General features: G+C 44.1%; 1 protein-coding gene across 1 annotated transcript in view; it reads left to right on the top strand.

The window, feature by feature from the left end:
• The window catches only part of tnfsf11 (TNF superfamily member 11), a 67,004-nt gene extending 59,006 nt beyond the window's left edge, over positions 1–7,998 (top strand). Inside the window, exons 4-5 of the mRNA XM_038801255.1 lie at positions 2,124–2,216; positions 7,364–7,998. Coding sequence (XP_038657183.1) covers positions 2,124–2,216; positions 7,364–7,785 — 515 coding nt within the window. The 3' untranslated portion in view covers positions 7,786–7,998. The remainder of the gene's footprint in view (positions 1–2,123; positions 2,217–7,363) is intronic.
• The last annotated feature ends 10,693 nt before the right edge of the window (positions 7,999–18,691 follow it).

Genomic DNA, 18,691 nt, shown 5'->3' with positions numbered 1-18,691 from the left:
CACCTGGAGTACTGTGTAGCATTGGTCACCTTATTTAAGGAAAGATGTACTCGCGTAGGAGGCAGTTCAGAGCACCAGGCTGATTCCTGAGATGAGTTGTCTTATGAGGAAAAGTTGAATAGGTTGGGCCTATACTCATTGGATTTTAGAAGACTGAGAGTTGACCTTGTCGAAATATATGAGGGGACCTGCACATCTTTGGACTGTGGGAGAAGACCGGAGCCCCTGGAGGAAACTCTCGCAGACAATTTTTAAAAAAATTTGTTCATGGGATGTGGACATCACTGGCTGGGCCAGCATTTACTGCCCATCCCTGAGTGAGGGCACTTAAGAGTCAGCCACATTGCTGTGGGTCTGGAGTCACATGTCGGCCAGACCAGGTAAGGACGACAGATTTCCTTCCCTAAAGGATATTAGTGAACCAGATGGGTTTGACAATCAACAATGGTTTTATGACTTTTACATCCAGATTTTTATTGAATTCAAATTTCACCTTCTGCTGTAGTAGGATTCGAACCCAGGTCTCCAGAGCATGACTCTGTCCAGTGATGATACCAGTACGCCACTGCCTCCCCTGCAATGTGCAAATTCCACACAGACAGTCACCCGAGGTCGGAATTGAACCCTGGTCTCTGCTGTGAGGCAGCAGTGCTAACCACTGTGCCACCATGCTACCCATGAGCCTGCCTCGGATCCTACATGACTCTTCAGTGAGAGTGCTCACTGCAACTAATGTGTGAGGTCCACATCCAGGCTAGCTGGTCCTATATGTCCCCAAGCTTCCCTTTCCAGAAGCTCCAATTGCACTTTGTGATAATCAGTGATGGCTGCACTTGCGCTCGTGGCCTGGGAAAGCTTGGAAAACTTACCATTCCCATCTCGGAGTCATAACATTGTGGGTTCAAATCCAATTTCAGAGACTTGAGTCAATCATTCAGATTGAGTCAATCATTCAGATTGAGACTGCAAGGCAGTACTGAGAATGATGGAGGTGCTGTCTTATAGAAGGGACATTGGGCAGATGTCAAAGAAAACCTGGAACCCATTATGCTAAAAGCCCATCTGGGTCGCCAATGTCCATTAAGGAAGGAAATCTACTGTCTTTATCCCATCTGGCCTACATGTGACTCCAGACCCACAGCAGTGTGGTTGATGCTTAAATGGCCTCTGAAATAGTCAAGCCACTCAGTTCAAGGGCAATTAGGGATGGGCAATAAATGCTGACCAAGCTAATGGCATCTCTTAAATTAATTTTTAAAAGATTACCTTTAGCTGCTTCTGGGACTTTTGTGCACCCATTGGTTGCCATGTCTCCCTACTTTAAAACACAGACTCCATTTTAAAAGTAAGCTGGGCTATGTTTTTAAATGTTGTGACAGTGCATTAAGTTCTTTCCTTTGATTGCCACTATGGTGCAGTGGTTGACACTATGGCGCAGTGGTTAGCACTGCTGCCTCACAGCACCAGGCACTCGGGTTCAATTACGGCTTTGGGTGACTTGGAACTGTGTTACTAGCTATCTGGCTTGCCTCTGCTTTTTCAACAGTCCATAAGGAAAAGAAAAGTAAAAACTGGGAAATAAGAATACTGGTCCAAACTATTTTTTTCCTTCTGTGAGAAGACAAACAGAAGACGAACCTGTGTAAATATGCAGATATTCAAGAAGGCAGGTCGAGATAAGGGAAGCTATTTGATAGCTTCTCCCTCACCCTTCCATAAAAAATGGTCAAATTCTCCACAGCCTGTTGGAAGACTCCAGAGTTTCCATTTCCATTCCTAGCTTGTGTCCATTCCATGTTGAACCCCTTCAGTGTGAAAGACAACTCAATGATGTCAGTATGGCATTGTGTCTTTTACTCATCTTGAACCTGTGGCCCGTCTGCCTCCCTCCCCACCTGTCTTGAGTTAATGCGCAGTACTCAGGATTAACCGTTCAATTGCCCTCAGTGCTTTGGATATCTTTAGGTTTCCTCTCATCTGCCTCCTCCCAAGGCTGCTGAGTTGGGTCTTTCTGCCATACGCAAACCTTTGAGGTTAGGCTAGGAGTGGTGGACATATTCAGATGTTGCAGATGGAGCAGTGTCTTGTTGGCACTTTCCACTCACAGTATGTTTGCTTTCCAGATTTGCTCAAGGGATCCAATCGCATGAGGAAGAATTCATGGCTGACACCCTACGCTCACCTCACTATAAAAAAAACAACCAGAAATTCTTCCGGTAAGTTCCATTTAGCATTAATGAAGTAGAATCCGGTTCAATCCTTCAGACTACAGCTGAAGCAGGAATTTAACCCACCTCCCTTCCACACCCACACCAGGGCTATTTCATTTTCCCTTTGAAAAATCTTCCAACATATTCAACTTGTTGTGGTTCCTTCCGTGCAATAGTACCTGGGACAGGAGTTCATCAATCCTATTTGGACATGTTCACTAACGAGCAGTCTATTTTGTTCCATCTCCAATATTTTTATAATGAATGAAGCAAAGTGTTCAAAGGAATAAAAGGCACTCTTTCCAACACTGGGACAGTCGGTTTCCAGAATTACTTGCAAAAGTTTTAATTTCTGGAGACTCCAGGCAAACCTTGAAGATGGCACCCCCACCCTTCTCTGCCGTCACCCCCTCCGTCATCTTCCTGTCCCCCCCCCCCCCCCCCCCCCCCCCCCCCCCCCCCCAGCTTCCGATCTGAGCATCACACAGCAGGGAGGTATCAAGTGGAGTTTGCAGATGTAAAATTTGGCTCCGTTGCTCAACATTACAGATGCTGTTTCGGATGTAAAATGCCATCTGCACCTTGCACGTACAGTTCTGACATAGATAGTATCTGATGCCATTTTGGTGAGGGCCTGTTAGGAACAGCGCCAAATGTGTACAGAGGAGACAGATGGCCATAGAATCATAGTGATGTAAGAGGCCCTTCAGCCCATCACGTCTGCGCCGGCCTTCAAGCACCTATCTATTCTAATCCCATTCTCCAACACTTGGTTCTTGGCTTTGTTTGCTATGGTATTTCACGTATTCATCTGAACACTTCTTAAATGTTATGAGGGTTCCCACTTCTAACACCCTTTCAGGCAGTGAGTTCCACATCCCCACCACCCTCTGGGTGAAAAATCCCCTCTGAACCTCCTGCTCCTTACCTTAAATCGATGCCCCCCTGGTCATTGATCCTTCTACTTACTGAAAACGTTCCTTCCTATCTACCAGTCAGCTTGTAACTTTGATACATTTGTGCATTGAAGTTTCCAGTCCTTGTAATTGGTGCCTTGTGAATCAGGATCAATAAGGTGTCCATCGTATTTTAAAATAACCCAATTGACCTTGTTGTTTTCATCCGGATGAGATTATGCAACTCTCTGCATACTCCTTTATCAATCATTTCCCTCAACCGTCACTTATCTCACACAACTCAAACTGCATTCAGCAGCCAGAAGATCCCTCTATTTAAAAGGATTTTGAAGTGAACTCTTACACCAAAGTCTAGGTCATTGGCTGAGTGACAGGAAACAGAGAGTAATGGTTAATAGATGTTTTTCGGGTTGAAAATTTAAAATGGCGTTCCCCAGTGATCAGTTTTGGGACCCTTGCTCTTCCTAATATATATCAATGATCTCGGCCTTGATGTACAGGGCACAACCTCAAAATTTGGGGATGACACGAAACTCAGAGGCATGTGAACTATGAGAAGGGTAATGTAGAACTCATAAAGGACATAGACATGTTAGTGGGATAGGTGGACAAGTGGCAGATTAAATTTAATACAGAGAAATGTGAAGTGGTTCATATTGGTTGGAAAAATGCAGAAAGACAATTAAAATAAAAGGTACAATTCTCAAGGGCAGAAATCATTGATGGTGCCTTAACAGATTGAGTGGTTAATAAAGCATACATACCCTGGGTGTTATTAATAGGTACATAGAGTAAAAGAGCAAGGAGGTTATAGAGAACTCTTGGTTTGGCTTTAGCTGGAGTATTATGTCCAGTTCACACTTTAGAAGGATGTGAAGATATTGGAGAGTGTAGGAAAGAGAATGGTTCCAGGGATCAGGATCGGCAGTTATGAAAATAATTTGGAGAAGTTGGGACTGTTTTCCTTGGAGAAGAGAAGGTTAAGAAGATTTAATCGAGGAATTCAAAATAATGAGGGGATCTGGACAGAGTAGATAGGGAGAAATTGCTCCCATTGGTGGAAGGATTGAGAAGCGGAGGACACAAATTTCAGGCAATTGACAAAAGAGGGAGTGGATTTTGGGAAGAAACTTTTTTGCACAGCGAGTGGTTAAGGTCTGAAATGCATCGCCTGAAGGTGTGGTGGAGAAAGGTTCATTCGAGGCTTTCAAGAGGGAATTGGATTATTGTCTGAAAAGGAAGAATGTGCAGAGTTGCAGGGAGAAGGCGAGTGAGTAGTACTAGGTGTATCAATCATTTAGAGATCCAGTGCTGACATGATGGGCCGAATGGCCTCTATCTATGCTGTAATCATTCCCTGATTAATACATATCGGGAAGAGCAGCCAACACTTGGGGCATTGCACGGCAAACCTTCTTTCAGTCTGCAAAATATCGATTAATCACTACCCTCCCTTTCCTGTTACTCAGCCAATTTCATTGCCATGTTGCTACTGTCCCTTTGATTCCTTGAGCTGTAACCTTGCAATCCAATGATGTGCAGGTTAGGTGGATTGGCCATACTAAATTACCCCTTAGTGTCCAAAGATTAGATGGGGTTACAGGGATAGGATGGGGTGCTCTTTTGGAGGGTCAGTGCAGACTCGATGGGCTGAATGGCCTCCTTCTGCACTGGAGGGATTTTATGGATTTGCTCAAGTCTGTCGAGCAGTGCTTTGTCATATGCCTTTTGAAAGTCCACGTAAACCACATCAACAGTGTTTACCCTAATCAAATTGTTGTTGGCTTTCTTTATTAATTTTGTGATGCCGTATTGTTTCTAGAAGCTTCTCCACAACCAAAGTTAAAATGACTGCCCTATAGTTACTGGATTTATCTTTATACCAGCAGTCCTCGCACCTATGACATTATTGGTCCCTGAAAAATGCATCTTAAATGTAAATGGGAACTGATTTTCCCAGAGGGCCAATGTTATTGTACCTATGGTCACCAAAATAACCCATAATTGTGTACTCACTCAATTATAAAAAAAAGTAACATAGCAATAAATTAATAGTAATTTTAAGAAAAAGGTTGGAAGTATAAAGATTCATCAAGTAAAAAAGCATCAGAACAGGAACTGAGCATCTGAAGTCAGGGAGATGGGCAGCACAAACATAGATGCGCACATATGAATGCCTGAACTTGTTCGCTGATGTGGCATTGTAAATCATAGGATCATAGAATCCCTACAGTGCAGAACGAGGCCATTCAGCACACCGAGTCTGCACTGACCCTCCAGAAGAGCATCCCATCCAAGCCCAATTCCCCCTCTATCCCTGGAACCCTACCTCACCATTGGACACTCGGGGGCAATTTAGCATGGCCAATCCATCTAACCTGCACACCTTTGGACTGTGGGAGGAAACCGGAGAACCCAGAGGAAACCCACGCAGATATGGGGAGAACGTGCAGACTCCTCACAGACAGTGACCCAAGGCGGAATTGACCCGGGATCCTGGAGCTGTGAGGCATCAGTGCTAACCACTATGCCACTATGGATTGCAGGTTAGGTTGATTGACCATGCTAAATTGCCCCTTAGTGTTCTGATGGTTATATGGGATTGCAGGGATAGAGTGGGCCTGGGTGGGGTGCTCTTTCAGAGGGTTGATGCAGCTTTGATGGGCCAAATGACCTCCTTTTACACTGTAGGCTTTCTATAATTCATCCCTTGAGACTAAGGAAGACTGGATAATTGTGCCAGTGCCTCCACAATTTCTAATCTCTCTTCCTCAGTATCCTTGGATGCATCTCATCCAGTCCTGGTAACTTATCAACTCTTCAGTACAATCAGCATGTCCAATTCCTCCTCTGTATCAACATTATACCTTTCAAATGTCTGAATTTCATCATGGCCTCTACAGTATCTTCTTCCTCGATGAAAACAGATTTACTATCTCAGCCATGCCCGTGGCTCCATGAGTAAATCCATCCTTTTGGTCCCTAATCAGCTATCCTTTTGCAACTCTTTTATTATTTATATGCTTACGGAAGATTTTGGGATACCCTTTTAGTTAATTGCTAGTCTCTTTTCATATTCGGGTCCTGCCTGCCGTGGGAATCGTCACAGAGAAATACTAATAATAATCTTTAATTGTCATAAGTATGAAGTTACTGTGAAAAGCCCGTAATCGCCACATTCCGACGCCTGTTCGGGTACACTGGTACGGGAATTGAACCAACGCTGCTGGCCTTGTTCTGCGTTATAAACCAGCTGTCTAGCCCACTGAGCTAAACCAGCCCATTATGCCGAACAGGCTAAAAGTCTATTGAACTTGGGTGAGAATTTTCGGTTTCGCGAGGGCGGGACTGAAAAATCCTGCCCTCTGTCTTCACTTCTTTTATTTGGTTTTTCACTTCCCCTCTTAACCTTCTGCATTCAGCCTGGTTCTCCAAAAGTGTGAAGTTTTCAACTGCAGCTCTCTCCTCCTCTGGGTCAATATATGGTAGCTCATGCACATCTATTGCTTATGCTCCCTAGGCCTAATCCTTATGAACCTCTGACCTCTCCCCCCCCCCCCCCCCCCCCCCCCGCCCATATCCGGTCACAGGTTCCCCCACAGCCATCTCTCATTCGCTGGGGAAAACCTCTTTCGTAACAATAGTGAAAGTAAAGCTGATGATTTTTGGCCTGTCTGTACCAGGCGTTGCTTTTTGCAGCTTCTCTATTCTAAACTCTCTCAACCATCATTAACTTCCCCACACAGGATCTTCTCCGTAACTAAAACAACACTCGATCTGAGTTCCTTCCCCACCTTCGTCCTGTCAAAGTACCTTCACCATCTCCACCACCGGCAGCTTAGATGCAGCAACCTCATAACCAGACACTCACACAAAGTCAGTAATGTAATCAGCACAAAGTCAGGGCTCACCCTAATATGTTGCTGCTGAAAATGTCACTTTCCCATGTAAATTTAATGAACTCGCTGTATTTATGCATCATTTTAAGGAATAAAACCACAGTGAGGAATACTCTTTTCAATCAATCCATTCCTCAATAACATTCGCACAGCTTCTCTCGGCACTTAGCCATTGATAGAATCACACCATGTTTTGTTACAAAACTTAGCAGTTTACCTGAACATTAGATTAATACAAGTGATGGTGGGATGTGTTGGTGAGGGGTGGAGCAGGTAGGGGTTTGCTATCCTGTTAAATGGCCGTTTTCAGATCTTGTGCCTTTGTCTTCTCACTCAGATCTCGAGACCAGTTTTCCTGGACTGAAAGGGAAACCCATAATCTCCTGGGAGGAGAAGGTGGGACTGGCACATCTAAGAGAGATGCGCTACAGCCAAGGATCCTTGAGAATCAAGCATCGAGGCCTGTACTATATTTATGCCCAGATTTTATTCCGTTACCACGCAGACCATCCCATGGTCACAAGAGAATATCAGCTGATTCAGTACGTCTACAGGAAGATGTCCAAATACCCACAGCCAACTTTGATCTTGAGGGGGGCCAGCACTTGGTGCTCGGGCAATCATAACTTGTATTCAGTCTATCAAGGAGGGGTCTTCAGTCTGCTCAATGGCGACAAAATCTTTGTGACTGTATCAAATGTCTCTTTAGTAGATGTCGATGAGGCATCCAGTTACTTGGGAGCATTCAAAATGGATTGAATTAGTGTCACTTGTGCATTGTTCAGGTTCAGCAGCTCCACACTCCGAATACTCGAATAGTGGGTAGTGAACAAATTGATCTTGACACCGCTCAGCTACTCAGTTCAATCATTGTTAAAATAGGATAAGTAAATCGTGGATGTGTATCAGTTAAGATGATGGCCGAGAACCGCTTATCATTGTTTCGTTAATAAAGGTAGTGTTTCAAAATGATAGCTCTCCTCCGCCTCAATGTGTTTCAGCCCTGAGAAGCAGGACAGTTCCACCTCACCAATAACAGAGTCATCATGAGATTAAAATCTGACTGAACATAAGCAATGTTGCACAAAATAAATAAAAATAAAACAAATAGTAAAAAATAAACGATGGGCAGCACAGTAGCATAGTGGTTAGCACAATTGCTTCACAGCTCCAGGTCCCAGGTTCGATTCCCTGCTGGGTCACTGTCTGTGCAGAGTCTGCACGTTCTCCCCGTGTGTGCATGGGTTTCCTCCGGCTGCTCCGGTTTCCTCTCACAGTCCAAAGATGTGCAGGTTAGGTGGATTGGCCATGCTAAATTGCCCTCTGTGTCCAAAATTGCCCTTAGTGTTGGGTGGGGTTACTGGGTTACGGGAATAGGGTGGAGGTGTGGGCTTGGGTAGGGTGCTCTTTCCAAGAGCCGGTGCAGACTCGATAGGCCGAATGGCCTCCTTCTGCACTGTAAATTCGATGAAATTAATTCAACTCTTATTAAACTTAGAAAAATTAATAAACTAATAACAACTAAATTAATAAAAAACACTTTCTGACCAGCATAATGAAGCAGTGGAGATAGAAACTGGAAGTGGACCTGTTGGCAATCCCTGCTTCCATGTACCTGTTTGAACTGGGCGGGAAGCCACAAATGACCATTTTCGGGTTTCAGAGCTCTGATACCAGTTGAAACTGCTGACCAAAAACTATGGTGAGCTGGTAGCCCTGATACCGGATTGTCCCTCTGGGCAATTAGCCAACCCAGCGATGGGGGATTTTTAATTTAGATTCTAGTCCTGCAAATAATGAAGAGATCATTGGGGTTAGGGATCGAAGCACAACTGAAGTTACTGCGTGAGCTTACTGGTGATGAGACACAGACTGAAGCAAGGGGACAAAACACTACCTCCTCCTCCTTGGAGCAGAAGACAAGTTGCATGATCGGCACTTTAACATGTGACCCTGCATGACTTTTAATGTGACAGAAATGTCCAAGCCCCTAAACTGACCAAATTTCAACCTAAAACTGGCCCAACTCAGGTTAATCTGATTCAGGACTTAATCCTGGTCTCCTCCCTTGTATACTGAGCATCCAAGTTCCATATTCCCAGTGGAAGTTTCCACCTCCAGTGGGTAGAGATTGAAGACATTCAAATTCCCAACCTGACAAATGCCATTCCATGTTTCCTTGACGAAGGATCATTGAAAGATGATGACGGCAATGACTGAGCCACGACATGAGGAGCACAAAGCTACCTGAGGCTAACTAACGCAGGCAGACAATGGAAAGGGGGCCTGGCCAGTTTACCATCTCATTTCCATTTCTGACTGGATTGATTGAGAATTGAAGATAAGTGTGAATAATGGAGATAGAAACGGAGAGCATGGAAAGGTTAACAGCCAACACAGATTGCTTGGGCTGAAAGGCCGTTTGTGTATTGCTCATTGTCCTAACCAGGAGTTATACTCTCAACTGCACAACCCCATCACGTCCAGGTGCGGTCACTAATGGAGCAGACATTTTTGCTTCAACCAGTCATGCCCCAGTCATCTGATTGCAATGGGGGAGCAAAACCAAAATGGAGGAAATCCTGGTTCTTTGGCGTCACATGTCTATCCCATCTCCAGGATGAATTAAGCGCAGCCAAAAGAGTTTCTGCTTTGCCCTTTAAGACTTCCAAATCCTTTTAAGAGAAGAGAGTGGGCAGTAATTCTGCTGACTGACCACATGATCAGCATATTTGACAAAGAATGGGCAATGCAGGTCAGTGAGGAGATGATAAGGAATGTAATCTCCTCAATGTATCAGGGAGCTTTATTCCCCATGCTTTTATTTATCCAAAAAGCTACAATACCTGGACGTATTTCCTTTGTCTCCAGAGGACAGGCCCATCCATATAAACAAATGCAGCTTTGGGCAAGATTCAGTGAATATGTCCAGATATTTCACCTTTTTGGATAAACAAAAACATTTGCAGGATCAATAGCTCCCTGGTCCATTTGCCATGGCAACTAATCAGAGATGATTTGCCAACCAATCAGCACCCCTTTTTGTATACAGTGTATATTGTTACTCCCTTTGAAATTTGGTATTCTTGCATCTGTCCTGATGAATGCAAGGGGACAAGCTTCAACAGCATGTCTCTATTTTCAGCAATACTGAAGAAAAGATTTGTATTGGCCCATAGTGTCCGTTCACTGGAGGGTTGTACCTAGAGGTTTCCCAGAAGTGGCACTTGGGGCTCCTTGGAAGTCCCATATAGGACCTGCATGGTACTGCCCAGGAAACTCAAATAACTGGTGACAGTTACCCTGTGTTAGGAGCCATCTGAGACTCTGAGTTAAATTGCAGTCTGTGGATGGTTCTGAATGACTTACAGGAATAGTTATCCAGAGAAATTAGAAGGACACAGCTTCAGAATGAAGGGACGATCCTTTAAAACTGAATGAGGAGGCATTCCTTCAGCCAGAGGGTGGTGAATCTGTGGAACTCTTTGCCGCAGAAGGCTGTGAGGCCACATCACTGAGTGTCTTTAAGATAGAGAGTGTTAGGTTCTTGATTGAGAAGAGGTCAGGGGTTATGGGGATAACGCAGGAGAATGGGGATGAGAAACATATCCGCCATGATCGAATGGTGGAGCAGACTCGATGGGCTGAATGGCCTAATTCTGCTCCCATATCTAATGGCCTTATGGACTAAAACCACTTCTAACTCTTGCGTAGCTCCAGCACTGATACCTCTCCATGTTCAGAAGCCTCTGAGTAAGCCTCCTTTTCCCCAACTGCTCCCCAGACGCCAACTGCCCTCCCACCCCTCCCTTAATACATCCCCACATCCTAGCCCACAACTGCCCTCCACTCCCTGACCATCCTCCCAACCACCTCCCCCCCAACCACCTATTCCCCCCTGACTGATCTCCCACACAACCCCTCTCAACCCATCCTAGACATTATCTTCAATACTTACCCTGGCTTCTCAAAATGGGAGCTTTACACTTACCAGCTTAATGACGGATAGTGCCGTATGTAGCTTCCTTTTGTCTGTCTCTGCTGCCTTCGAGGGAAGGCATCAGAAATCCGCTGCATTGCACGTTCCACACCTTAGTTAGGCCACATTTGAAATGTAGTGTTCAATTCTGGTCGCCACACGACCAGAAGGATGTGGAGGCTTTCGAGAGGGTGCAGAAGATGTTGCCTGGTATGGAAGGCATTAGCTATGAGGAGAGGTTGAATAAACTTGGTTTGTTCTCACTGTAACAAAGGAGGTTGAAAGGCGACCTGATAGAGGTCTACAAAATTATGAGGGGCATAGACAGAGTGGATAGTCAGAGGCTTTTTCCCAGGGTAGAGGGGTCAATTACTAGGGGGCATAGGTTTAAGGTGCGAGGGGCAAGGTTTAGAGGAGATGTACGAGGCAAACTTTTAACACAGAGGGTTGTGGGTGCCTGGAACTCGCTGCCGGAGGAGGTGGTGGTGGAATCAGGGATGATAGTGACGTTTAAGGGGCATCTTGACAAATACATAAATAAGATGGGAATAGAGGGATACGGACCCAGGAAGTGTAGAAAATTTTAGTTTAGACGGGCAGCATGGTCGGCACAGGCTTGGAGGGCCGAAGGGCCTGTTCCTGTGCTGCACTTTCTTCGTTCTTTGTTCTTTGGCTTGAGACGGAAGGTCGGCCAACCGGAAGATGCAGCTCCCGACTAAGCTAAGAGAAGAGGAGCAGAATGGCAGCCCAGCAGTGGCTGAGATTTCCAATACATAAAGATCAATATCTATTTGCTCCGAGTTTACTGCCCTTGTTAGTAGTATTGAAAATGAATGTGTGTATTATCATTTGTATCACCGTATAAGGCTGTTACAGAGAGGTTTTCAATGCTATCTAGTAATAGCTGCTGTATATTTGGGTTTTGTGTTTCAGAATATGTTCTTTAATACTTTTAACTTTGAGATAATGAAAAGGTCTGTTGTAAAGCTTAATAAACTGTGCTTTTGAATATGTTTTGTGTTTCTAGTCATCTTTTTTTGAATGTTGTTTTGATGGCACTTTTACAGCAGAACACACTCCAATGGGCACAGTGGTTAGCACTGCTGCCTCGCAGTGCCAGGGATCCGGGTTCAAATCTGGCCTCGGGTCACTGTCTGTGTGAGGTTTGCACTTTCTCCCTGTGCCTGCGTGTGTTTCCTCTGGGTGCTCCGGTTTCCTCCCACAGTCCAAAGGTGTGCAGTTTAGGTGGGGTTGTTAGATTACAGGAATAGTGCAGGGGAATGAGCCTAGGTAGTGTGGTAAAAACCACTAGTGGTATATTGTATGTATTACGGCACTGCCTGTATATTAGAGGTACAAGGGTAAATCTCTGCCTGCTGGTTCCACCCAGCAGGCAGCGTATAAAAGTGTGTGCTCTCCTGCGCTGCAGCCATTCTGGTTCCAGCTACAGGAGGCACAATATCTTGTTCAATAAAGCCTCGATTGTTCCACCATTCTCGTCTTGTGGTAATTGACGGTGTATCAGTTAGGGTGCACATTCGGAGGGTTGGTGCAGACTCGATGTGCCGAACGACCACCTTCTCCACTGTAGGGATTCTATGGTTCCATGTCAAACTGGGAGGAGAGAATGGAAATGCAGAAATGTAATTGAAGAGCATTCACTCACTGCAACACCCGTAACATGAATGTTATGGAGGTGGGAAGAGGCAATATTGATAATGACACAGTTCAGAAACTCATCTCTAGGTCAAATTGGGCACCAGCGTTCAGACAGACACTGTTTCCGGGGGTGAGGGATGGACTCGGTCGCCAGGAAACAGAGTTTGTGGCAGAGTCTGAAGATTAAAGCTTCTGTCTTCCCAATATTTTAATTGGAGTAGAAGACGCTCCGCCGTTCCCTGTCTTCTGCTTGGATCCGTTGTCTGATTAACCAACGTCTGTGACCAGTTCAAACTGGCCTCGAGTGTGACGGTAAATTGTGGCAAGAGCAAGGCCATGTCCTTTAGGAACTGGATATGTGGGAGCGACTCTCCCTCTCCATTGTAAGTAAGAATCTGGTCATCAGGTATGAGGCACTCTTGGTGTTGCTGTACATGCCCAGGTCTGGCCCATTCTGCACTCTTGTGCTGTGACGATTACCTGAGCCATTTTTTGCTACATCTGGTGGTCACAAATGGACCGCGTTTGAAGAGGCGCGATGTAAAAACCGCTAGATAAAGTTGTTAAAAACATGTCCAGCACCACCCTAAACCTGATGGTCACCTTTGTGGGTGGCTGCATCAAGCTGTGCAGAGATCCTCAGTACAAAAACACCAAATTTCACGATGTGCTGAAGTTCTACCTGCCCCCGGTGCTGTGAAGGATGGGTCTGGCCACGCTGCCGCAGAACGCTCCAAGTAGTTGTACCGTGTTGTACCACCTGTCCCTTATGGAAAACGTTATGCAGAGAAACACCTTTGACTACAAGTCCATCAGGCAGGGTCTGCACGTAATGTCCTGGAGGTGCTTGTGGGAAAAGGGGATAGTGGATCCTATTGGATGGTTCCCTGAGCAGATGAACAAGATCATTTGGACAGAATACCTCCTCACTAGAACTTTCAAGTAGATTGGGTGTTGGTGAGAAAGGCCCTCCCCATCAGATCCTTCCTACACGCTCGGACTCTCACCCCCTCCATACGTTCTCCTCAAGGAGACTGTGGTGGGGAAGAGACCTTTCTCAGCAGCTCCGTGATGCAGGACTCTGTGCTCTATGGGCTGTTCCCAGGTGGACACACCAAGACAAACATCAACTGCTGCTGGAGGATCATCAACTCGGTGAAAGAGCTCTTTGTATAAGCGAACCTTGTTGGTCTTCCAGCACAAAGGGTGATGCGCGACCGAGTGTTGCAGACTGGCATATTCGCCCAGGACTATGTGCTGAGGAATGCACTAAAGCTTGGAGCAGCCGGTGAAGAGGCGCAATGGGGGAAAGTCGCTGCCTATGACCTTTCAGCTGTAGTGAAAGGAGGGGAGGGGAATTGCATAGAACCCCCTTGGACTGAATGACTCACATTGAATGTATACAGTGAATATTACATATATCACAATTGTAGTGAAGCACCTCAGAGTGCAACTTGATTTATGTACACAATTCAAATACCTTTGCATCATTTTAATGACCATTTTGACATGTCTGTAATATTGCTTTGACTGTATTGAAGCACCTCATAGTCCAACTTAATGTAAGTAGATAACCTGAATATTATTGCACTTTGTGTGATGGCCATTTTGAAATGTTTTTAATGGTCTTTCAGATATTTTACCAATAAAGTATATTTTTGCAACAAAAAAATATTTTAATTAGAGGAAATTTCTATTCACCCAGTACTGGACGGCATGGTGGCAGAATGGTTAGCAAAGTGAATATTACATATATCACAATTGTAGTGAAGCACCTCAGAGTGCAACTTGATTTATGTACACAATTCAAATACCTTTGCATCATTTTAATGACCATTTTGACATGTCTGTAATATTGCTTTGACTGTATTGAAGCACCTCATAGTCCAACTTAATGTAAGTAGATAACCTGAATATTATTGCACTTTGTGTGATGGCCATTTTGAAATGTTTTTAATGGTCTTTCAGATATTTTACCAATAAAGTATATTTTTGCAACAAAAAAATATTTTAATTAGAGGAAATTTCTATTCACCCAGTACTGGACGGCATGGTGGCAGAATGGTTAGCATTGATGCATCACAATGCCAGGGACCCAGGTTCAAATCTGCCTTGGGTGACTATGTGTGTGTGTGGAGTTTGCACAGTTTCCCCGTCTGTGTGGGTTTCCTCCGGGTGCTCTGGTTTCCTCCCACAGTCCAAGGATGCAGGTTAGATGGATTGGTCATGCTAAAATGTCCCTTCGTGTCCAGAGACATGCAGGTTAGGTGGGTTGTGGGGACAGGGCAGGGGAGTGGGCCTAGGTACAGTGCACTTTCAGGCAGCACAGTTTGAGAATAAGAGGTTGGCCACATAGGACCGAGATGAGAAGAAATGCCTTTGCCCAGAGGGTGGTGAACCTTTGGTGTTTTCTATTGCAGTTAGCAGAAGTTAGAGAGTCCTCCAACTTGTCTATCTAATCCAACACCACTAAAGACAGCTCTGTAAATCCTGTCTGCTGTTTGGGGATCTTTCTGTGCAGCAAGTTGACTACAACCTTTAAAAACATTAAAACAGCAAGTCTTCAAGAACACTTTTTTTTTCTTTGGACACAAAGGTTTAAAGATTTCCCAAGGAATTTAAAGGTGCTTGACATCACAAGTTGTTTTATTCTGTTCTCCATCAAAGCACAGGCTGTAAATAAAGGAGGATGAAAAAACATTGTGGTTAATGCTGAACAAGACAACATCTCAAAAGAATAAATCCCTGAATGTTGGAAGATGAATTGACTGGGAGAACTCTTTCTCCAGATGTTTTCTTTCATAACTAGAAGGTATCTGATGCACTGACCTGGTGAACTCGGGACCACTGCCATCTGGTGGCTGGAAAGAAATTGCAATTTGCGATCTGAGAAAGGTGGGAAGCTCCTGTTCATATAATTTATGGTGCAGGAGGCCATTCGGCCCATCGATTCTGCATCAACCCTTGGAAAGAGCACTCTACTTAAGCCCACACCTCCACCCTATCCCCGTAACGTAGTAACTTCACCTAACCTTTTTGGACACTGAGCGCAATTTAGCATGGCCAATCCACCTAACCTGCACATCTTTGGACTGTGGGAGGAAACCAGAGCACCCGGAGGAAACCCACATAGACACAGGTAGAATGTGCAGACTCTGCACAGGGACCCAAGCCGGGAACAAACCCAGGTCCCTGGCGTTGTGAAGCAACAGTGCTAACTACTGTGGTACTGTGCCGCCCTATGCTACCGTGCCGCCCACTGTAGATAATTGTAATGTGAGAGTACCTTTAAGAAATGTGTGTTTAAGAAATGTACCTTTAAGAAATGAGTGTTCATCAGTGATGTCAGAGTCTGGGTGGAGCTGGGCTGGCTGTCAGCTTTTTACTTTCATTTTTGAGCAGGGTGTATTTTAGTTTCATTTTCAGTGTTGGAGCTGAAGCCAGACAGAGCAGGTGTACTGCTGTTCTCTCTGCCATGAAAATACTGTCTCTTGATCATTTGGTGAATTCAGAATTATAAATGTTCTGAGAAGTGACTTTAACCTAACGTGCTTCTGTTAAAGGTTGTGTTTTTTGTAAGTCTTTTGGATGTTAAAAGGACAGCGTACGCATTATTTAGTGTTGTATTCTTTGGGGGTGGATTTGAATTGATGGTTGCTAAGATGTTCACTGTATGTTTTAAAAAGGTTAACTTGAGTTCATAGAATAAACATTGTTTTTCTTTAAAAAATACTTTTCCATTTCTGCTGTATCACATCTGTAGAGTGGGTCGTGTGCTCCCCATACCACAATCTATTAAAAGTTGCGGGTCAGGTGATCTCCATGATACACTTTGGGGTTCTCTAAACCCTGGCCCATAACAAATTGGGGGCTCGAGGTGGATAAAAGTCTATCTATTGGATTGGCTTAGTGAACTTAAAGACAGTGACGGCTGAGCATGTTATGGTTGCTTTTCAGGTGTGGTAATCTAGTTTAAGTGGGTTGTGGACAATGGCTCTTTCAGAGGTTCTGAGGTTTTTGGGGGAGGAGACGGTCACACGCAGTACCTTATGGACAGAGACTAAAAGCAGACTGGTAGATTTGGCAAAAACATTGCAGCTAACATTATCTGACAAAATATGAAAAGATGAGGTCATTATGGCGGTGGCTAAGCATTCAAAGTTACTTAGATACAGTTTGACTCATTAGAAATGGCAAAAATTCAGTTACAAATTAAACAAATTGAACATGAGAAAGAATTAAAGCAGCTTGAATATGAAAGAGAGAGAGCGAGGAAAAAGAAAGAGAAAAAGAAAGAGAGCGAGGAAAAAAAGAGAGAAGAAAGGAAACCAGAAAGAATAGCCTGAGCAGAACAAAAAGAAAGAGAAAGTGAGGTACAGATCAGGGAAAAAGATAAAGAGAGAGAGTTTGAACTTCTGAAAATGGCCATGAAATATGACAGTCAGTTAAGATTGGCAGACATAAAGGGAAATGTACAGTTGGTGGATAGTGATGAGGATAGTGAGAAAGAGTGTCAAAGTCGAAGGCTTGGTGGGAATCTATTTAAATATGTCCAAGTATTGCCAAGGTTTGATGAGAAGGAGGTGGAATCCTTTTTCATTTCATTTGAGAAGGTGGCTAAACAAATGAAATGGCCACAGGACATGTGGGTATTATTGATTCAAACAAAGCTGGTAGGTAGGGCTAGTGAAGTGTTTGCATCTCTACCGGAGGAGGTATCTGAGACGGGTGAGGAGGTGAAAAAATCCGCCTTAGGTGCATATGAACTTGTGCCTGAAGCCTACAGACAAAGGTTTGGAAATTTAAGGAAATAATTTGGTCAAACATACATGGAGTTTGAAAGGATCAAACAGAGTAATTTTGATAGGTGGATAAGGGCTTTGAAAATAGACCAAACGTATGAAGCTCTCAGAGAAATTATACTTTTGGAGGAGTTTAAAAATTCAATTCCTGATGTAGTGAGAACTCATGTGGAAGAATAGAGGGTTAAAACTGTGAGGTTAGCAGCAGAAATGGCAGGTGATTATGAATTAGTTCATAAATCAAAGCTTGGTTTCCGACATCAGTTTCAGCCTGTGAGGGATAGAAACTAGGGACATGAGCAATATTCAAGTGGTAAAGGTAAAGGTGATCTGATGGGAAATAATAAGGACAGTGTACCTCAGATTAAGAAATAAATCCAGGAGGGTGGAAAAGAAATGAAAAGTTTCAAATGTTTTCACTAATAAACAAGGCCATGTAAAGTCACAGTGTTGGTGGTTGAAGAAAAGCACTGGGAAGGCTGATGCGGTAAAACAGGATAAGGCAGTGGGGTTTGTTAAAGTGGTAAAGGAAAGCCCAAGTGAAGCGAAGGAGGTGCAAAAAATTATACAGCCTGATCAAGAGGTGATTGATAAGAAGGTGCCATATCTCTTTAAAGAATTTACTTGTGTGGGTAAAGTTTACTCATCTGTATCAGGCAGAGCAGGTAACAAAGTCACAATTTTAAGAGATACTGGAGCTGGTCAATCTTTAATGGTAAGAGATGAGGGGTTATGTAGTTTGGGAAGAATGTTACCAGAAAAGGTGGTAATATGTGTAATTTAGGTTGCGAGGAGTAGTGTTCCATTATATAAGGTAAGGTTGGAAAGTCCAGTGAAGAGTGGTGAAGTGGTAGTAGGAGTAATAGAGAAACTACCTTATCCAGGAATACAGTTTATCTTGGGGAATGAAAAAGCTGGATCGCAGGTGGGAGTGATGCCTACTGTGGTTGATAATCCAGTGGAAAATCAGAGAACTGAAGTGTTGAAGGATGAGTATCCTGGGATTTTTCCGGATTGTGTAGTAACAAGGTCGCAAAGTCACAGGTTAAGACAAGAGGAGAAATCAAAGAGTGAAGATGAAGTTGAATTGCAATTATCAGAAACGATTTTTGATCAGATGGTTGAAAAAGAACAAGAACAGGTGGAGGATGAGGTGGATATTTTTAGTTCAGGAAAATTGGCGGAGTTACAACAAAAAGATGTAGAAATAAACTGGATGTATCAC

Source organism: Scyliorhinus canicula, chromosome 7 (genome assembly GCF_902713615.1).
Source record: "Scyliorhinus canicula chromosome 7, sScyCan1.1, whole genome shotgun sequence".
NCBI lineage: Eukaryota > Metazoa > Chordata > Chondrichthyes > Carcharhiniformes > Scyliorhinidae > Scyliorhinus > Scyliorhinus canicula.
Note: the sequence above shows the minus strand (reverse complement) of the source record. Positions and strands in the feature narration are given on the sequence as shown.